General features: G+C 45.7%; 1 protein-coding gene across 1 annotated transcript; it reads left to right on the forward strand.

Moving 5' to 3' along the window:
• The first annotated feature begins 3,878 nt into the window (after positions 1-3,878).
• Positions 3,879-7,135, forward strand: LOC125756111 (tetraspanin-33-like). The gene is made up of 2 exons (XM_037653000.1): positions 3,879-3,895; positions 6,796-7,135. The coding sequence occupies exons 1-2, from the start codon at positions 3,879-3,881 to the stop codon at positions 7,133-7,135; spliced, it is 357 nt and encodes a 118-aa protein (XP_037508928.1).
• Positions 7,136-23,364: the final 16,229 nt, after the last annotated feature.

Below are 23,364 nucleotides of genomic sequence, written 5' to 3' on the forward strand. Positions count from 1 at the left end.
CAGAAACGAACTATTCCACAACGGAAAAGGAGTGCCTAGCGATCATCTGGGCTACATCCAAGTTTCGCCCCTACGTCTACGGCAGGCCCTTCAAAGTCGTGAGCGACCACCATGCATTGTGTTGGCTAGCTAACTTGAAGGACCCTTCAGGTCGGCTCGCACTATGGAGCCTACGACTTCAAGAATTCGACATTACCGTCGTTTACAAATCCGAAAAGAAACACTCCGACGCCGACTGCTTGTCTCGTGCCCCCGTCGACCCACCACCGCCCGACGACCACGATGATGACAGCTTCTTGGGAGCCATAAGTACCGACGACTTAGCCGAACAACAGCGAGCCGAGCCGGAGCTGAAGAGTCTAGTTGAATACCTGGAGGGCAGGACCATCATTGTCCCAAAAGTATTCAGGCGAGGGTTGGCATCATTTTCCTTGAAAAACAACGTCGTCGTAAAGAAGAAGTTCTCTCCTGCCCGAGCCAGCTACCTTGTCGTTATACCTTCAGGACTGCGACCAGAAATCCTGCATGCCCTGCACGACGACCCGACGGCTGGACACCTCGGACTTTCCCGCACGCTCGCACGAGTACAGGAAAAGTACTACTGGCCGCGCCTTGCCGCCGACGTCACTCGCTACGTAAGGACGTGCCGAGACTGTCAGCGACGAAAGACACCGCCCACAAGGCCAGCAGGCTTCCTTCAGCCGATCGAGCCTCCTCGGCGACCATTCCAGCAGATCGGGATGGACCTCCTGGGGCCGTTCCCAACGTCGACTTGTGGAAATAAATGGATCGTTGTGGCCACCGACTACCTCACCCGCTACGCCGAAACAAAAGCCCTGCCCAAAGGCAGTGCCGCTGAGGTAGCCAAGTTCTTCGTTGAGAGCATCGTCCTTCGACACGGCGCCCCAGAGGTTCTCATCACCGACAGAGGTACGGCGTTTACGGCTGACCTAACTCAGGCGATCTTGGAATACAGCCACACAAGCCACCGCCGGACCACCGCGTACCACCCACAGACCAACGGCCTCACCGAGCGTCTAAATAAGACCATCGCCGACATGTTGGCCATGTACGTCGACGTCGAACACAAGACGTGGGATGCCATCCTTCCGTACGTGACCTTCGCGTACAACACGGCCGTACAGGAAACGACGCAGACGACGCCATACAAGTTGGTCTACGGACGGAGCCCGGCAACGACGCTCGACGCCATGTTACCAAACGTGACCGACGAGGAAAACATCGACGTGACCACCTACCTACAGCGCGCCGAAGAAGGACGACAGCTCGCCCGCCTGCGCATCAAGACCCAGCAGCACACCGACAGCCGTCGCTACAATCTTCGACGACGATTCGTCGAATACCAGCCCGGCGACCGTGTCTGGGTCTGGACGCCAATACGACGACGCGGACTGAGCGAGAAGCTTCTTCGACGATACTTCGGACCGTACAAGGTACTTCGACGTCTCGGCGCACTCGACTACGAGGTTGTCCCCGACGGCATCACGAACTCTCAGAGGCGCCGAGCTCGACCCGAGGTCGTGCATGTGGTGCGCCTTAAACCGTACTATGCTCGTTAACGCACCTGAGGACTCTAATGTTTGCTTTCTTTGTATTGCATGTATTCATGTTCTGTTTTTAAGCATCGGGACGATGCTTTTTCAGAGGGGGGCATTGCCGCGAGTCTTTTATTTCATGCGTTGAAGCTTCACCCACAAAGACTGTGGGCAACGCGCTGCGCAAGCCTCGCCGTGATGTGTAGGAAGCTTCGCGATTGTTTTGGAACAATCCGTTAAGATTACGCGCCGCACGAGAATGTTCCAGCTTTGTCGAGAGATAACGCCGCCAACAGCGATATCGCTGGAAAGTTCCATAGCGCCTGTATAAAAGCCGACGCGCCTGACCGCTTGTCAGTTGATCGACGGTCGACGCCCCGTTCGCCGCTATTATTGTACAGCGTGTATTGCTGTAGTTTGACTATCAGTTTCCCGGCCACAAGTTCGGCCAAATAAACAGTTTCATCTCGGACGTGCTGACTGCTGTCTTCGTCGACGTCACGACCCCGTGACAGTATCTTCCGACCATAAAGACTGGGACGATGTTCTCCCCTTCATCACATATGCGTACAATACTGCAAAGCATGAGACGACCGATTACAGTCCTTTTTACCTCCTTTACGCACGTCCACCGCTAAGCGGCATCGACACGATACTACCGTTTGAATTTCACAGCGACTACTCTGTCGCCAGAACGCTGTGTCTTGCCGAAGAAGACCGGCGGATTGCTCGCCTTCGTACTGTGGCATCGCAGCAGCGATCGAAAGAACGCTATGACAGCCACCATCAGACTGTCTCGTACTGCAAAGGAGACTTCGTGTGGTTGTGGACCCCGCAACGTAAACGTGGCTTATGCGAAAAGGTTTTACCCCAGTACACGGGCCCTTTCGTCATCGCTCATCGTTTGAGCGATTTGACGTACGTAGTGGCACGCTTAACGTCAGCTGGCCGTCGGTCAAGCCGGACCCAGGTGGTACATGTTGCCCGTCTTAAGCGGCTTCACTCTACAGATTCTAAGTGATTCGTACTCGCCCAGCGGGCTTCGTCTGGGAACCGGGGAATGCAACGGGTATGAGCCGAGCGAGGAGAAGTAGAGGAGGACGTGAACTGGTTGAGCCTACCGGCGCCATCATTACCTGACCATAAACCTCGCCCTGTAAATAAACATAAGTCAACCGTACCCGTAACAATATATATATATATATATATATATATATATATATAACGTTACGAAACAGACGCGTCGTGGTTCAGTTGCCATGCATTTATTCTAATGCACGCGCACTTCTTCGTCGCCTTCTCCTACCATCGCCTTGTTCATACGTTACACTTTTCCCCCTCCCCCCGAGAAAGTCGCAGTTCAGAAGGTACAAAATAACGCCGCAGTTTGCTAACATGAACAATATCAGAGTGTCTACCTAAAGGAAACACAGAGCGATTGATCTCGTAGTTCACTGGTGAGACCTTGCGTAGAATGCTGTAAGGACCTTCCATGATGGAACTCAGTTTGCCGTTGTTGGGATGCCATGGTGTCTCGTAAAGGACAAAGTCACCGAGTTGGAACTCAATCGGGAGAAATTTCCTATCATAGCTGACTTTGTTCTTATTGTGGTAGGCGATGGAATTGGTAACCGCAGCTTTCCGCGCTTCTTCAACAGTTTCTTCTCGTTGTTCCAGAATAGTTGGATACGATGGAATTCCATACATAAGGAATGAAGGTGCGTAGCCGATAACTTCGTGGGGCGTTCTGTTGTACTCGTCTATTACTTCCGGGAGCAGTTTAGTCCAACACTTCTGTGGCTCGTCATTGATCTTACATTTAAGTCTGGTTACAATGGTCTGGTTTGTCCGCTCATTCATACCATTGCATTGCGGATGATGAGATGAAGGGAAGAGTTGATGTATACGGTTGTGCTTTAGGAACTGCTTAAATTTTCCTGCAGCGAATCCCGTTCCACGATCTGAAAAGAACTTCCTTGGTTTTCCTGCAGCAAAAATGGTTTTCAGGCATGAGATGTAGGCGTCACTGTTTTCACTTCTATGAGCGAACGCCCATACGTAGCGAGTAGCATGATCAATAACCAAATGGATAAACCTTTTTGATGAGCCGTATCCAGAAAATCCTCCAGTGGTGTCCATTGCGAAGAGGTCAAAAGGCTCTTCAGCTGGAGGCAGTGATTCAAGTGTCCCATACTTCTTTGTTTTCGTCTTCTTGAATCTCTGGCATGTATCGCAATGCCGAATATAGGTGGCGACATCGGTTACCATATCCGGCCAATAGTATTGTGGAGACAGGAGTGACAGTGTCTTCTTCACTCCGACATGCCCGAAATGTTGATGTGCGTTCCTAAGAATGGTAGGACGCAGTTCATGTGGCACATAGATCTTCCTTAGTCCTTTTCTTTTGACGATGACTATGTTGTTTTTTAAAGAATACGGTCCTCTTGGGTGCTCATTGGTGCATCGTTGAAGTTCGTCGTGTGACAGAAGTTGAACTATGGGGGCTCTGGAGAGTGTATCCGCTCCTACGTTGCTTACGCCTTTTTGATGTTTGATGTTGACTTCATACATTGACAGCTTTAAAGACCACCGGAAGAGACGACCTTGAGGTTTCTTAACATTCTTCAACCACTGAAGTGCAGAGTGATCCGTTACGACAGTGAATGGCTTTCCGTGAAGGTAGCAATGCCATTTATCAATGGCATCTATAATGGCAAGGCATTATCTCTCTGTAATAGCATAGTTCATCTCATGCTTCAGTAGTTTGCGGGAATAATAGGCAATGGGATGTTCCTTGCCTTTGTCGTCAGGCTGCTTCAGCACTGCACCAATGCCTTCGGCAGACGCGTCACAGTACACAGTACATGGTATAGAAGGATCGTATATGCGAAGCACCGGTTCTTCAGTCATTCGCTCCTTCAGTTCCCGAAAGGCTTGCTCGCATGCTTCTGTCCACGACCACTTGCTGCCTTTGCAGAGTAGCTTCGTGAGGGGAAGAGCGATATCGCTGAATTGAGGGATGTACTGTCTGTAAGTGTTTACAGTGCCCAGGAAACGCTGGAGATCTTTCTCTCGTTTAGGTGTCGGAAATCTGGGTATTGCAGCCACGTTACTTTGCTTAGGTGTCACTATTCCACGTGAAATCTTGTGGCCCAAGTATTCAATGCTGGATCTTGCAAACTGGCACTTTTTTCCTTTTAGTCTTACGTTCTCGGTTTTAAGAGCTTTCAATAAAGCCTCAAGGTGTCGTATATGATCGTCAAAGTAGTTGTTAACATTAGTGAGCTGATGTTTGGCTATTATTGATTTCATGGCTCTTTCAAATGTAGCCGGAGCGTTCTTTAACCCGAACGGCATTACCAACCACTCATAATGACCATTAGCCGTGACAAACGCAGTTTTCTGAACGTCATCGGGATGCATTCGGACATGCCAGTATCCAGACGTTACATCCAACGTAGTGAAAAACTCCGCCTTTCCCAAGTGGTCAAGAATATCATCTATACGTGGAATTGGTTGATAGCCGGGTACCGTTATGGCTTTGAGCTTGCGGTAGTCAATGCACAGCCAAGTACGTCCTTCGCCCTTCTTTTCCGCTAAGATGACCGGTGCGGCGTAGGGGGACAACGAAGGCCTCACAACCCCTTGCTTAATGAGGGCGTCAACTTGTTTGTTAATCTCCGCTTTGTCTGCCTTTGAACATCTGTATGGTGCTCGATGAATTGGGACAGCATTGGTAAGTGCGATCCTATGTTGCTCAGTAGTGATGCATCCAATATCTGTTTGGGATTTCGAAAAGATCTCGTCATACTTGTTTAAAAGAGAGTCGAGCACTGCAGATTCACGCTCTGATAAGTTTTCCGAAGTCAGGGTGTTCATCAGCGGGGCTTCAATGGTTTGCTTTTCATTGTGATCCGGTAGGTTCAAATTTTGATGTCCTTGCGTCACTGACTTGCTTTCCAAATTTACAGAAAGATTGAAGTACGAAGCGCTGTCTAGGCCAAGGATTAATTGCGTTCTCATGCCTCGCAGAACGTGTACATAAACTTTCTTTGTTACATTCCCAATTTGCAAGTGAATGTTTACGCGACCCAAAGTTCGAATGCTTGAAGTAACTTGCTGGACAGCGATGCTGAAGTCTCATCAACTGAAGTTTGAGCTGTTTGTACACATCCTCACTGATACAAGTAATGGTTGCTCCTGTATCAAGAATTGCAGTTACTGACCTTCCGTTGATGAGAGCTTTGAAGCGTATTAATGAAACTCTGGGTCGCTCTCCTCGTTTCCCGGTCTAGTCTCAACAGCGGACACGTTGCCGCGGGGCGGACATTCGTTGTGCCAATGAAACGGCCGTGGGAAGCCAGCAGCTGAGCAATATCTACATTCGTTTTGTGGGGCACGCGGTCGAGAAGTCAACGTTGGCCGCTGCGGTTTGCTGAAGAGACGTGAAGCTCTTGATGTAGTGCCAGGATTACGAGCAAAAGAAACTCCTCTCACCCGTTTTAAGGAGGTCTCGACCCGTTGAGCAGCGGCGAGCCACTCTGATGACGAGGTGAAAGACAGTCCGGCGAGCGCTAGTTCCACATCAGGAGGAACACCGTCAGTCAGTCCAGAAATGATGTGGCACTCTTTAAGGTCAGCCAAGGAGCCCAGTCGTTTTTTTCTCGTCGTAGTAGTCCTTGATGGTCTGCCCTCCTTTCAGCCGGTAGTGAATGAAGAGACGGAAGGCATCTCCGTCGGTCGTAGCAAAGCGGTTTTGCATGCCGCTCTTGATATCGTCCCATGTCTCGCTTTTGCCGAAAATCTCTGTTAGGTACCACTTGAACGCTTCCCCTTCGATGTATTCGCTGAAGTGACTGACCCGATCGCTGTGTGTCCACGATACTTCGACCGCCTTGGTATCGAAAAGAAGAAGCCACTTGTCGACGGGGACGTCTTCTGGTGTTCCCTTGTACTTCGGTATGTTGAGCGGAGGCTTCGGCTTAGCCATGGCAGATTGATGAGGTCGATCCTGTCGACTTGTGTAACGTTACAAAACAGAGACGCGTCGTGGTTCAGTTGCCATGCATTTATTCTAATGCACGCGCACTTCTTCTTCGACGCCTTCTCCTACCATCGCCTTGTTCATACATTATATATATGTATATATATATATCGAAACTTTAGAGTGGTTTTTAAGAACACTGCAGTTTCCTACAGTTCTGCAAATTCCGTTCAATACGAAGTTTTTTTATTGCAGCTACTTCAACTGCAGCCTGCTGAATCCCAGCCACGAGCGTTGCTCGGTTCCTTACTCGTGCTGTAAGCCCACCGACCTGGAGTCGGTGAGCCTCAACTGCGGCCGCAATGTGCTCAACATGAGCGACTACGATGCCTGGTTCATCGTCAACATCGGCAACTGTCCGGACGCCCTGCATCGCTACGTGAAGGAGCACGTGATGATCATCGGTGGCAGTTGTCTGATCGCGGTCATCCTCCTCGCGTTCGTCGACATGATCACAAACGCGGTCATTGACGAGATCGACATCATCTGCAAGATATACCAGCACGTCCAGGCGGCCGAGCAAGACCGGACGTAGAGGATCGCCGCCGCACGTGTGGCGATGCTCTAGTTCTGTTAGTTATTCAATTACGCGATATATGACGTCAACAAACTATAGTTGGATATTTATAACCCAGTTCCTTCATCCTGACATCTGCTGCTGAATATCATCGTTATTATATTAAGCGCTGACATTTATACTGGACGTGTTTGTTTTTCGTGGCATGGCCTAGCAGTTAAGGTCACGATTTTGGTCTAGCAGTCAAGGTCAGGATTTTTTTTGGTGCACACTTTTTATTCAAAGAATGAGTAAAAAATGCTTGTTTTGCAAATGGAAGGAGCTGACATTCGGTCATTATATTGGAATTCAGAAATTTATTTAATTGCGGTGCAAAGAAGTGTTTCTAATTTTCTTCGTTAATTCGTGTATGAGGCTTACGACAAACGCACTGTCCTGTCCAATGCTAGTTACAAAGGATCGGTTTCTTTTGACACCGTCGCAGTTTCAGACCGGCAAATTGAAGAAGGATGGCGAACATGTTGGCTTGTGAAGCAAGTTTACTTTATGCGCTGTCTTCTGACAGCGACAACGCATAAAGCTTAGGCAACATTTATGCAAAATGGGAAGTTATTTTGTTCGGGCAATAAAGCGTGGTGTATACGGAAGTACAATCCGTTCATGAGTGCATCATTCCGTTGGTTTTAACATGCGAAGTCTGATAATCTATGTTGCTAGAAAAAAAGATGCCAGGCCTGCGCGGAAAGCGCAGCACAGTCACAGCGAAAGCTTGAAGAGCGGCATTTCTAGAGCCCGTTGTAAACTCTCTTGGGACTACTAATACATATACACTAGCAAAGTACCCACTACGCCATAAATCACAATATTTGTGAAATTGGGAAGCACATACAACGCCATTATTCGTCATTGTGCGCAGATGCGAGGTTCCAGCTACACATATGTAAGGCATTATGTGCACTTTGTTTACGTGACGACTGATGACGATGAAGAACTGTGGCTCAGCCCTTTATAATGGGTTGGAAGCATTAAACGGCTCACCAATTACGTAATTCGCATTGTGTGACGCCCGGTCGCTATTTAACTCTCCCACCATGCAATATAACATACACTGACGTGAGAAAGAGAGACAGAGAGAGGGGGGAAGAACTTTATTGAGACCCTGAGGAAATGGATTATGGGCTTAACCCTTTCAGTCACGAATTATGATGCACTGTCTGCAAATGAATCAAATTTCCATGGCATGATTTCGAGGCACTCAGTATTACATTCCAAGAAATGAAATGAAGGAATGTGTTGTTTTGTGTGAGTTACAGTAATCAGTGCTAATTAGCGTGTAATTAAATATCGACTTATTCTGCAATCAGTCAGCTTCAGTTCTTGCATAAAAGGAATCAACTATTAGGCCCAAAATACATGCACAGTTTGTTTTTCGGTTGTATGCTTTTCGAGCGAAGGAAAAAAATATTCTTAACGTTGATCCTGGAACGCCGCACGTCGAAAGATCGTCGAACATGGTAGTGTCTCTTGCAAAGTGATCATCTGCAGCAATATACAGCATAATGAAGTTAAATAAGAGCTAGTTGTCCACTAAGAAATCCTGCACGAATGTGCACACTAAGTTTCAGGTCATTTGAAGCAATACGCGGTGCGTGATGCGACTTCGAAGTTGATGTGTACAATTGTACACACCGTGACTGAAAGGGTTATGGGCTTTCTTGGCAACCAATGCAAGTGCACTTGCGAAAAACCCACTTCGCTATAAACCTTAATTTCTGTGAAGTAGGGAAGCAGCCACTATGCCATTTTTCGTCATTGAACAGAGAGCCGTGGTACCCGCTAAAAACATTTAAGGCATTATGCGCACTTTGTTGGTGTTGTGCCTGATGACGATGAAGAATTATTGCAGAGCCCCTTGTAGTGGGCTGGAAGCATCCAACAGTCCACTCGTTGCGCAATTCGCATTGTGTGACGCCTGGTTACAGAATTTACGTTGTGTGGTGCGTGGTTGCTATTCCACTCTTCTATCACACTAAATTACATATGGTAATGTGGTTCCTTCTGGACATGAAGCCTGTATAGCGTCGTTTTCCAAGGCAGTTCCAAGCACCGGCATGGCTCTGAGGTAAAACACTGGGCTCCCACGCAGAGGGCCCAGGTTCGAACCCCGTCGCATCGTGGAAATGTTTTCTTATTTCGTTTTTTTTCTTATTTCGAGCGATAGTGGTTACGGACACCGGCGGCGGCGGCGGCGGACAACTGCGCCACCAAAAACGGCCGTTAAAATGATCTCATAACAGCTTTCGCTGTAAAATGCCAGGCCTGCGCAGAACACGCAGCACAGTCGCAGCAAAAATTGGAGCAGCGGCCTTTTTAAAGCTCCTTTTAAACTCCCTTGGGGCGACTACGGCAATTACAGTTGCAAGGTACCCACTACGCCGTAAATCACGAATTCGCTAAGCTCAGAAATACCCACTATGTCATGCATCATTATGCAAAGAAGCCAGCAACACGCCTCTAAGACATGATGATGATGATGATGCTCCTGGGATCATGGCACCTACCCACTCAGGGGGATCGGCCAAGAGTCGGGCGGATCTAAAGTCTTAAAATCTTAAGTGCTAATAGACGTTACAGTATCAATTAGAATGAAGGTTTTTTTTAACGAATTGCAGTTTTAGATTAGACCGTGTTGCATAACCTCCCAAATGGCCAAACTGTTTATGTCATTATGACAATTTAAAAATTATTAACGGTTGATGTGTCGAATAAGACAATTTGATTCGCATACGAATTTCTGGATAGCACTGCATATATTCCCGTCCGAGTGCCCTAGCACAGAAGCCCCAAATGATAACAGTACAGTTGAAGTAACTGGCAGTCCAAGGTGTCGCATCACAATTTCGATGGTTCGTTTTGCGAGAGAGGAAAGACGTCGGTACCCCAGCAAGAAATACATTATTTTTTTGATGTTTTGGGTGATAACGATGAAGAATTTTGGCTGAGCCTTTTGTAATAATGGCTGGGTAGCTTAAAAGCATCCATTGGTTACGCAATTTGCATTGTGGCACGCCTGGTGTTACTTTAATGCGATTGCTTTGAGGAGCTGGTTTTGCGGAAATTCCGGTGTCGGTGTGGGCGTCGTTGGTTGTGAGCGAAAAAAATTGAGATAGATACAAATAAATACATATACGTAGCAAGCAAGTTTTCTAACACGGAGCCGTACCCCTACTTGTCACCCTTTTGGAGAAGAAACCCTACAGAATATGATGTAGCGTTAGGAGTCTGGTTAACGCATAAATAATTCGTGGCAGAAGTGTAGAATCGCAGAAGGCGTCACAGCACTCGATCAGCGCAACGAATGGGTGGTTTAAAGACCAGCTGTCATTCTAGGACAGTTTAAAACGGCCAATGTTATCGCGCAATGTTCCTTTTCTTGAGGCATGGTTGAGGTTTTCACCGAGATGCGAAGCTAGGCTAGCGACTAGGAAGGGGATGTGAATGGCACCCGACTCTTGAAAAGAAGCTTAAGCGTGCTCCGAATTTTACTCTTCTATCACGCTACATTACATCTGGTAACATGATTCCCTGCCCGATATGATGAATGCACAGGCATTTTTGCGAAGTAGTTTCAAGCATCGGTTTGGATCTGACAATGCTCGACTGCCACGCAGAGGGCCCGGATTCAAATCCCGCCCGATGCTGGATGTCTTAAATGAGAAGCGTTTCTTAGCGAACTTCTGCGACTTTGAGCGCATCTATCTATCTATCTATCTATCTATCTATCTATCTATCTATCTATCTATCTATCTATCTATCTATCTATCTATCTATCTATCTATCTATCTATCTATCTATCTATCTATCTATCTATCTATCTATCTATCTATCTATCTATCTATCTATCTATCTATCTATCTATCTATCTATCTATCTATCTATCTATCTATCTATCTATCTATCTATCTATCTATCTATCTATCTATCTATCTATCTATCTATCTATCTATCTATCTATCTATCTATCTATCTATCTATCTATCTATCTATCTATCTATCTATCTATCTATCTATCTATCTATCTATCTATCTATCTATCTATCTATCTATGTAGCCGCCTACGACTTTGTGCTCCCCTGGCCGTTTCCTTAATCGGATGCATACCAGAATCGGTGTGTCATAACATGACCTTATTACGAACATAAATGGCAGGTCATGAAAATCATGACATGCACGTCACGAACAGCACGATTTACATGCGACGGTCCTAAATGTAACCATTTAACCATAAGCATGGTTTACATGCGATGAACATAAATGACAGGTCATGCATTGTATATACCGGAATATACGTTTAATTGGCATGGTATATACCATATTGTACGTGCGTGCGTGCATGGCAAACATGGGATATATGGTGAACTAGATGCGATGGCATGAATGATTTCATTTGGCTAAAAGACGCTGCTTCGCATTACATCGATTCCCACAGTGCGTGGGATCTGCCGGATTTCTTCTCATCGTGCGCGACAGCGGTTATGGAAACCGGCGGCGGTGGGGGTCAACTACGCCACCCAAATCAGCTCTTGTTCTGATCTCATAAAAGCTTTCATTGTCAAATCAGCAAAGGCGTGACGTAATTAAATAGTAAGGAGAATTGTGACACTCGCCGCTACTTTTTTAGAACTTTTTAGTGTGATGGCGAGCTAGCAATATTTATTCATATTTTACTCATATTTACTCAAACTTACATACTCATATTTTGTATGCCATGTATGTTCTACTGCGTAAGTGCTTATTTATCGATGTTTCAAACTGAGCTAGTTGTTACCTCTTTAGTTGGGAGATCATCTAGACGAAACGAGCATTTAACATGAACGAACAGGAGTAGGCCTGTCTCCTAACTCATGTTTTATTGAAACTGAAATACATATGTACTTATGAGCTTATCAAGAGCGCGTTCACAAACTAAATGAACCAAATATGCGCGAAAAAATAGCGTTTTGGTTTTTGCTAGTGTTTAATACGGACAGAAATATAACCATAGAAGCGTGTGAAATATATGGCAAAGAGGACAGCCGACACAGACTTAGGGACTCAGACAGGCGTTTATTAGCGTCCACATGAGCCCAGAACTTAAAGGTGCGTCCTTCCTTCCTGGTCGAACGCGTTCACGCTCTCGCTGGCCCAGAGCTGGTCTTCTCGTTCTTCTTGCAGGCTGAGTGCGGGAAATTCGACAAGCGCACCTCATTGCACGATCACGGAATGCGGGCGACGTGATCACGAATAGACCAGCCGCGGAGGTGAGGCAATCAGTCATGGGCCAACAAACCGTAAATGTAGACAGCTTCTCAATAATAGCTGGAGTTGGCAACGTGTTCACAGACGTTCCCTTCCTCGGGGCACTGTTGAGGTATCCAGCGAGAAGCGAAGCCAAGCTAGCAGTGGAGAAGGCGATGTGAACAGGGCCCGCTTACACTCTCGCTTTGTGCACTTGAAGACGAAGCTAAAGCATCCTCCAAGCCTTATCCGTACCTGAGCGGCTGCCTGCTTCGCGATGCAAATGCGCCTCTGCATCGTGGTCTCCGTTTTGTATGGCTTTGTATTTTCTTCAGTACGGTCAACGCTACACGTGCTAGACCATCGTCTTGAGCGTCGAATTGGCGTTTTCACCAGCAGCGCGCGCAGGGTCCAGTACATCGTTCAGGTGTGAACGTGCACACCTGGATGTCGCAATGAGGAGTTAAGACGTCGGGGGAATGGGTCTACCGAGCGAGACGAATATAGCTAAGCGCATTCCTAATATCGAGCTCCGATCAACGACACTATTATTACGACAGAAATACCAATTCATATGGGTAGATCGATACTACGAATAGCGCATTTTCGAAATGTTTTGTTTTTCAATGAAATGATTTACGAATTTTCTCGCGTCACTGGCGACCTTGCAGCAAAATAACATAGCTGTGCATCTCGTAAACCCACACCTTGGTCTGTACCACGCTTTCGTAAAGAATGTGTTAAAATCCATTAAATAAAATTTGCCGAAAATTCTGAATTATCCTCTGCACGCTTCCACGTTGCCTCGAAAAGAATTGAATATATGTTTCGTTAACTTATAAGCATATATGTTCATGTATTCATTTCAAACACGATCACAATTTACATTTTATTGCTTCGTTGTCTGTCGTGTTGCCTGTTTGTTGAGTGTTACAAGTCCTGTCGCAATTGAGGTATCTGAGAATGCCTAATTTATGTTTAGTATTGTACCGAAAATTTGTTATCGCGCTGTCAAGCACAACGTCTCCGGGGCCCAGTCAAGCTGCTGACGGCAGCTTTTAGCTCGGGAAGACGCTTCTAGTGTTTACTAGAAGAATAATTAAATTATGTTTAATAAATAATAAGAATAAAAATGGAAACAACGCAACGCAAGGCGAAGAACAAGGAGTACATGAAGCAGCGTCAACTTGCAAGTACATTTTAGTCCTTTGCGACAAGCATTACGATCGACTGTGTATAAATGCGTGGAACTTAGATAATTTGATTCCAAGGTTATGCAAGCGCAAGCGTTCGAATAAACTATAGCGTATTTTGCAGCCATTAATTTTAATTACAACCTAAGGAATGAACGAACTATTGTACAGTCAGTCGTGCTATATTTCTTCATAAACCAAATTGAACGACCCTCTCTAATCACATGCGATGGTTATTTGCTGGCAGAGAGGATTCATATAAAGACAAAAAAAAATATTTTTAAAATCCTACCGGAACGCCCCATGGGGCAACGTCTCGTTCAACACGGTACTGCTTTCACCAGAGTGGTCCTGCACAGGAAAATATTTCGACCAGGAGTGATATGAGGGAACCTTAAGCAACAAGAATGGTTAACTTACAGCACAGTGCTTCTGGCCTCTTCTTTGCCAACATTGCACAACAATGGCACTATTTGGACGCCGTGACGCAAATCGTTACATATCTAGTTGCAAGTTGATTTTCTTTCCCATCTTTTTATTCGCCTTGCGTTGCGTTGCTGACATTTTGCACAGTATGAACCAACTGGCCCAACATGTTTTGATGAGTATAGCTAAGGCTGCTGAACTTCCTGAATCCGGCGATATCCTACTGCATAGCGTAGAAGCTAACCACGGTGGCATGCTCCTGTTCACAAAACTTATTCCCCTCCCTCCCTCCCTCCGTCCCTCCCTCTCAGAGAGTAATGACAATGCTCACGTGTCTTTCGTCTCAAGCTAACGCATTTCGCTTGAGACGAAAAGCGCAAAAAATGAATAGAAGCGATTAAGATAGCCATAAAAACAAATGAACTAAAAAATACGCTTTATTCAAATTATGAGCGGGCTAAAAATTGGGCGATATCGGTGGACATCACCGATTGGTAGCTTTCTAGACGGTTAATCACAACATGTACTACATATAGGGCTGAGCGATTAGAAAATGCGGCAATCTCACAGCATTGAGGCCGGCAATTCTATCGCAATCGGCCAGCGCTCGGAGATCACTGGGCAGGCCAAATGTGCACATAGAGGCCCTCAGTTTCATCGTGTAACTTACTATGTATTAGTCGTGTTCTCAGTCTTGCACGGTTGCCCTGTTCATTTTTATTTTCTAAGTGACATCACCTGCTATATTCTGATGGTGCGGGCTCAGCCTTCATTCTTTTCATACCTCACAATAAAGAATGTCTTGCACGGTAGCGAGAAAAGCGCAAGCCGCAAGGCGGGACCTCACCGAGCACGCTCCGCAAAAGCCGAATGAACTAATTCTTACAGTCGGTAATCACAACTGGCAATACATTGCGTGTTAATAAAGACATGCAATTGTATCGTAACGTACATTTGCGATGTGGAATGTAAAAGTACAACGTAATGTTCCCTACGGTTTTCGTGCGTTCAATAGAACGAATTGAATGAATACTAGGCAATACGCTGCGTGCATGAAAAAATAAGTCAATTATCACCATGCAATATGATGCAAAGCAACAGGGGCCGAATTCGCACAGCCTTTCTTTCACATGTTCTATTCACTATTGGCCTGCTGCTTTCACTAACGGCATGTTCAGCATGAGTAGCAACTGGAATTTTCTCTTTCGAAAATTCTAAAGTAAGATGTTCTCGGGAATATGTCTCAAGAATAGGTAACTTGGCGTTGCGTTGTTTCTTTCCGTCTTATAGAGTAGGAGATATAAACAGGCAACTAAGCAATAAACGCGGATAAGTATTTCTGTCACTGCAAAAATGCTAACATGCTGGTTTCGACAGTAATGAAGAAAAAGAAATATTAGAGAAGGAAAGGCAGGGAGGTTAACCAGTTTCAGAAAACCGGTTTGCTACACTGCAGATGAGAACAGGGCGGGGGAATGAGGTTTCCGCCATTGTTAGCTGGTGAAGCAAAAAAAAAAAAACAGGAAGCGATTCCTAGGAATGGATCCAGCATAAATCAAGCGTGTTCAATAAATTTTCAATGACGGGGCTTCCATCTGACATAATTGGCGAATAACAAGGCAAATAGCTCTGTAAAATGAATTCAACACTTTGGCAGCGTTAGCGCTTGTGCTGAGCTTCTTGCGTGACAATCGCTCGGCTTGCCTGGCCTGTTGCCTTCGTTTGTGTCCTTGCACGCAAACTGCTGAATCTAGCGCAGCTTGGTGCAATCGCTCGGCAACACCGCTGGAGTGAGCTTATCCAGCAAGTGCGTACAGTGATGCACGCTCGCCTCGGTTCTGCTGCTGTCGCAGCTGTTTCGTGGACATGTTGCACGAAGAGTGATGTTTGCATGCGGCTGTGGCTAGAAATACAGCTTGCACACACACACACACACACACACACACACACACACACACACACACACACACACACACACACACACACACACACACACACACACACACACACACACACACACACACACACACACACACACACACACACACACACACACACACAAAATGCGCGCGCGCGCGCGGGCGTGTGTGTGTAGTTTTGTATTTCACACTCCATATCCCTTTATAGCCAAATGCGAGCTTGTTTTGGGGCTACACCATGACGTGTACACATGTGCCCTGTTTTCACGCCACAACAGTCGGCTTTGTTGAAATCGCAGTACGTACGTCCCACTCCCCAGACGTGGTTGGTATATCTCGTCTAAAGCATAAAAAAAAACGGCAGTAGCGAAGCACGGCTCATTGTCTTTCAGTTCACGTAGTAGCCCTGAAAAGCGCACGCAAGCACTCTCCGCTCCGAACGCGCTATAAAGCAGCCGATACAAAGCACGAAGCCACTTGCGAATACGAGATTGATATTGGTGGCACGTGTAGGTCTCTACCGTGTGAACAAGCTGCAACATTTTTACTGACGAGCATTACGCTGTGAAAGACCCGCGGACGCCTTATCTCATTCGATCGAGAGTCAACGTGACCTCCATCGGAATGTTTCCCGTAACGGCTTCATCGCAACTTACCCCGGTGAAGGTTCTCAGAAACGTGATAACGCGGTGGGGAAATCGAATAACATGAGAGGGTTAGTAAGCTTGCGGAAAATGTGAATATTTCGGTTCTCATCTATAATTCATGATAAATAATGTGGAAGGAAAAATGCACGCGCAAAGTCTAATAATTTAAAACGATATCTTAAAAAAGAACACCGTCAAGAAAGGCAGATGTCCACAGGTTGTCTTGGATGATGCAATAAAAAAACGTATAGTATGTATTACATTACTTTATTGAGCTTTGTACAGGCATGAATGTTACCCACATAGTTGCAGAGACTACCCGTGGCTCAAATATATTTAGATATTACTGTGACAACAGTCCCAATTCGGATAAGAAGTGTCCTGAAGCTTGCTGGTTTCTTGCGACCATAATATGTTGTAGTTCGCAATTATTGTTTCTCTGACCTTCGCGGATCACAAACCCAAAGTGACTTTTTCTATCACACGACAAAGTGCAATCAATGTAGAAACCAACTTATATGCATCTATTGTAGAAACGAACTTAATATGCATCTATTGGAAGGTTTTTGGATATAATATGTTCTTTCATAACTACAGTCGAAATCCCCGATAACGAAATCCCGAGGAAACGAAATTCTCACCGCAACGAAATATTTTCGGAGCACCGGCGAACGCCCATAGGAGTCAATGCATTACGTAACTCGCGACTACGAAAGATATTCATAGCGCCGTCCCTCATTAACGAAATTTTTGAAACACGAGTGCGCAAATAATTTACCCTCGCAACATTAACTGCTTTAGAAAACTGCTGAAATGCATTAATCCTACACTTAAACTGTGTAAAACTATCGCTACAGCGCTTTTGAGAAGCAGCCGCCATCATTGTTTACACAAAGACATAAAGCTGGCGACAATGATGATGATGATGGCTTTCCGAAACACCTGCTCGTCATCGCGGACTACGTAGCCGAATCTACATTCCTCATGGGGTTTCGTTCGTTGGCTTGGCTCTGTGCTTGGTTGCTGTATGACATACTGCCGCTAGTAAAAAAACACGCACACAGAAGAGAGACCAACAGGACGACAAAAGGCGGCTCTCTTCTGTGTGTGTGTTTTGAACTAGCGGCAGTATGTCATACAGCAAGCAATACCAACTAGGCCAAGAAGAAGTTCTCCTCTGTGCTTGGTATTGTCGGCTTTGCGCGCACATGGTCGAGTGTGTGGAGCCATTTGCGGAGCGTTTGCTTGGTCGCTTGGTGCAACGTGAACTGTGTGTTGCGATGGCTTTGTCCGATTTCGCTGCCTGCGGAGATGCCGCCTCCAACGAAAAAGCGGAAGTTTATTACGCTGGACGATAAGGCTGCAATCATCAGTGAGGTGGAAAAGGGCAGGAAAAAATGGACATCGCCGAAGAATTCGGTGTTGCGTGCAGCTCGCTGTACACGATCCGCGCTGATCCACGCTGATCCGGCGGAGCCGGAAGAAGGTTCGCCTGTAGGCGCACTTGATGACGGCACTCGTGACAGCGCTGTGCCCCCGTCACTGACCAGTGCATGGGGTGAACTTTGTGCCGTGGCAAACGAGATTCCCGGTCAAGAGGCATGAAATTGCTGCATGGTAAGACCCGCCAAAGCAAACTTACTGACTTTTGGAAATAAAATGTGTTTTTTATAAATTCCATGTCTTTTCTGCCGCATTCTCGCGCCAACGAAATTCCCGTAAAAGCGAAATTTTGTGCTTTCCCCGCCGATGTCGCTATTGTGGGTTTCAAATGTACCTCCATCTTGAGACAAATAACTCTTACTTCTGTAGGTGGAATGCTTCCTAAGAACAGCTGTATAGACACCTAAGTAATTTCTCCTTTTCTTGCTCCCCCCCTCTTTTTTGTAACCTCTCTTCCGTCATCTTTTATTCCCCTTACCCTTTCCCCTAGCACATGGTAGCCAGCCGGTCTAAGAACCGGCTAACCTCCCTGTCTTTCCGCTTGTTTCTTCCTTGCTTCCTTCCTTTCCGATATGTTGATGGATTAGCTGTCGCTGAGTATGTCGCTGAATATGTCGCTGAGTCGTATCGTCGAGTTAAGCGTTGTGGCGAAATATTGCTAAGCTCTTAAACGGTGTTATTCGGAGCCGTATCAATCGTGTCGTATAGATGCTCCAATTCAGTGTGTCTTGTAGACCATCTGTGGAATTCGGGCGGGGTGAATGTGCGGCTACCTCGCATGGGGCAGAACTCGCTGCAGCCCGCCAAATTACCTTTGCAGGCGCTCGCCCTGTATTTCACAAATTTAGTGACGTGCTCCTTCTGTGATTTGTAGAAAATTGTAGACTACCGCAGCGATGTTGCGTACAACGTCGCTCTGTCCTGTGGTGTCTCGTACGTTGAACAGACGAGGCACTGTAATAATGAGCGCCTCAACGAGCATTCTTGCTCTCGCAAGACCGGCCGAAGAAACAACCTCTCATTGCGCGTGTCGACCTGCAGCGATTTCAAACTATATCTTGTGCATACCACCTTATTGAAGATGTACACGGATCGGCCAACGCGCGACGTCTTCGAGGCGCACGCGATTCATGAAGGAGACAGTTGTTGCATCCCGTCTGTTGATCTGGGGGATAAAGAGCCTCACTACTTTGGCTAACAGACAGAGACTCACTCTTAGACTAACCACGTGTGCATTTGCATCAACTATAAATATGTTCTGTGTATTGTCGAATAACTCATTTATTGATAGTCTGCGCTCGTCGTTGTTGGTCACCTTACTTTCTATTCCCGTCTTCACGCAGGTCGCCAAAGTACAATATAAACTAAGAAGCCCAGCTTAGCTCCCTACTTAAGTACAATTATTTTTGCGCTTAGAATAAGCAAGCAAATCTAAGTTAGTGTTGGTGTACGATTAAATTAAGGTATGTAAATGTACTTTTCAAGAGTTTGAATTGAAAAAAATGAAGTCGGCTTAGAAATCATTGAAGTAGAAAGAGAAATCGAGCTATACTTATACTAGTTACCGATGAAGGAACTCGTAAAGAAACCCAGTAGGCCGCTTTTAAAATTGGAAAGGGTAGGGTGGCTACTGAAACATTTTCGAAGTACACTGTAAACCACAATATACCGATATAGGTGTTTTTAAATGCGACGCATTTCTTAACGAACCTTTGGCACTGAGCGTTCCTATCTATCTATCTATCTATCTATCTATCTATCTATCTATCTATCTATCTATCTATCTATCTATCTATCTATCTATCTATCTATCTATCTATCTATCTATCTATCTATCTATCTATCTATCTATCTATCTATCTATCTATCTATCTATCTATCTATCTATCTATCTATCTATCTATCTATCTATCTATCTATCTATCTATCTATCTATCTATCTATCTATCTATCTGCCTACGTCAGGGTGCTGTCATGATCGCCTCCTTAACTTGGTGTAGACCAAAATTTGCATGGGAGGGCAAAAGGATTTGGCGATTATGACTGTCAGGTCAAGACATGAATAACGTGAAAATTCTGTCGCGTACGTCGTCAAACCCTTTGCTCCAGACACGTGTGGCACATACCCGTTTACCACGGGTCGCAGTGTATGGGTATGTGGTTGACAGTTCATACCTACCCTGGAACGGCGACAACAGACATTGGTAATTTAAATGCGAGGCCGTTAAGAAAAACCGGCATCGGCACGGCGAATGGAAAGAATAAAACTAGGATCCCAACAGGAATCGAACCTATGCATTCTGTGCGGCAATCAGGCATTCTACCACAGAGCCACGCCAGGTCTATAAACTGGTTTGGAAAAACAGCCTTTGCAGGTGTAATGTCAGTGCAACGTCAATTGCGGTTGTGGTGCTGGCTAATTTTACAAGAAAGCAATAAACACTACATATGTAATCCTAAGATACAGGCGTCATATGAGATTAACATCTATGGTTCCAGTGTTGGCTCCGCCTTTATAGCAGTCTAATGAACATTGCATTTGCATTCCTATGATTCATGAAGCTATATTGAATCATTGCTCGACCCCGGAGAAATACATTAACGAAAGGTACGTGCGATATTCACTTGACTGCACAATAAAGTGCACTTAGTTTCGACAATACTTACGCACGTACTCTAACGGGAGGGCTGGCGTTTCGTCGCACCATAAATTATCCTTTACACGCCAGTGTTGTCGACGCGCCTGGTAAGGCCACGATGTGCTCGCAACTACTACACTTACAAAAACACGTCGATGCACCCCATAAGGCTTGGCTCAAAGCCATAAAATACAGCATAGAAGTACTGGCTGACTGCTTCGCATGAAACCGATTCCCACAACGTGTGGGATCTGCCGAATATTTTTTGTGTCGCTAACTCACACCAATACACCCCACGTAAAGGGCGTAACAAGGAGGATTACACCCTTTTCATAGGTTTACTTCACAGACTTATACCCTCTATGCATCAATTTTGAAGGGTATAATATGAAAGCGAGACCCTTATGGCAGAAGTGGAATGGGGTGTTCATTAATAATTGTTGGGGTTTAGCGTGCGAAAATCACGATATGATTATGAGAGACGCCATAGTGGAGGACTCAGGGAACGTCGAGCACCTGGGGTTCCTTAAGTGCACCTAAATCACAGGTCGGCGAACTCATCCATGAGTAGACTCACTCAGGCTTACTCAGCCTCAGCTCAAGCAGTGAGTCTGAGTCGGAGTGAGCCCGGCTTAGTAAAATGTTGTTGCGATTTTGTCCAAGTGAGTCCAATCGAGAAAAGGTTTAGTGAGTCTGAGCTCGAGTGAGTCTGGTTGAGGAAATTTTTGATGAGTCTGTGCCCGAGTGAGCCTTCAGGGCAAAATGTGTTTCTTGAGTGAGTTCGCGTGAGCTCGAATTTTTTTGCCGACCTATGCCAAAACCGAAATAGACAGGCCTCAAGCATTCTCTCCTCCATCGAAAATGCGGCCACCGCTGCCGAGATTCGATCCCGCGACCTGCGGGTCAGCACTCGAGCGCCATAACCCCAAGACCACGATGGCGGGTTCCTTTAAAAAAACATAAAGAAGGCGATTCCCGCTTCCCCCTTTCCTCCCTTCCTTCTGAAGCACTATAAAGCAAATACCATAGCTTGTTCTTCTAGGGGAGAACTGTAGGTACAATTCACCACCCACTCTCGGAAAATACGAGATGCAAGCGTGTTTATTTCGTGCATGCATGCTATATTTAAAATGTTGTAGCAGTGGGTGTGTGCTCATGACGGTCACAATCCAGAGAAAAAAAAAACGGAATGTCGCTGCTCGCAGCTGTAAATTGTTACTGAGGTTTAACAGATTGAAACGTTCGGGTAACATACCGAAACTTCTTCACAAAAATGTATAGGTGTAACATTTCAAGAAACATCCCCACACCCTACCACTAATTAGGGTGGTATATTTGAACATATGCCCTTCATACGCTCTTATTTGAAAGAAAGGTGTGCAAAGGGCGTTTGTGTTCTATTTACACCCTTTGAAAAAAAATTGTCGGCATTAAGTGTTGCAAAGGCTGTTACAGTGATCGAAACACTCTTATGGGTGTGAAAAGGTTTACAGTGATGCTAAGCATGGCATCTCACGCCGCCATGCTTAGCATGAGTTCAATGGAGAAGGTCATATAGTGTCAAATAGCGGTCATAGCAGTAACAAAGTAATGTGGTGTTATATAACAGCGTTCCAGACGTGCAAGTATACAGCAGCCAGGGGAGCTTCACTAAATGAGTTTCTTCACTCTTTCTCTTGACAAACAAAACAAAAAAAAACAAGTAATGTTATTCCAAAGATCTTTTGGGTAACATGTGCTTGAAGACATATGCCTTACATAACGCATTAGTTGTCACGCATGAGGTGTATCTATGTAAAAGGAACATTTTGTCACAATTACACTACTGTTTTTTATTGTTATACAGAATTGCCCCCTCCTTCATTTCTAATATTAGGCATTGCCGTTTTGGGCGCCGCTATACACTGACACTGGGTAAGCCTAAGTAAAAAATTGAAAAAAGAAGGCAAAAGCAATTGCAGAAAGTAGTAATAAATGGTGAGGGGACTACATAATTTATTTGCTCTTTGCTGTTAACGGAGATACAATAAACCATTCATAAATTATTCTTGGATATGTAACGGGCAACGATTTCATTGGCTCATACTATATTTCCATAGAACTAGGTTTGAGAGCAACGGTGTTAAAGGGCACGTAAGTCTATGCAACGAAACACTACGTATCGTTGACCTACAACCACATACAAGCACATGTGCGCTCTACTAAATTATTCGAAAATGTGTTCCCGGCGATCCGCATGTTCGTATGAAAAAAGGGATCGCACAACTTTTACCGTACGTTCTGCTCGTGCGGATAGCTAGTGAAACCCAGCTGGATAATCGTGGCCCGTGAAACAATGGCGTCCTCTGCCTTTCACTTAGCTCAGTTAAAGACATTGATGCTTGCGTTCTACGTGGTGACAGAGACTACAATGTCCACGTTGGCATTCTCGAAAACGGAGGTTACGCTCGAACGCCTCCAGAAGCGTCTGAGTGAAGGTACAGAGCTCGGTCTGAGCTCAACGTGTCGAGAAGACTTTTTCGTCTACCTGCAGAACTTGCGGCACGGTTCAAACTGGGCTCTCAAAAGTAAGTCGGAAATGAAAATTGCGAATTTGTTTTAGTGATAACCTTCTCTGGTGTGCGTACGTGTGTAGCTAGCATAACATACCAGATGATGACTGGATCAATCCAGGTATAAACGAAGAGCTGTTCCGAATCAAAC

This window comes from Rhipicephalus sanguineus, chromosome 3 (assembly GCF_013339695.2).
Source record: "Rhipicephalus sanguineus isolate Rsan-2018 chromosome 3, BIME_Rsan_1.4, whole genome shotgun sequence".
NCBI lineage: Eukaryota > Metazoa > Arthropoda > Arachnida > Ixodida > Ixodidae > Rhipicephalus > Rhipicephalus sanguineus.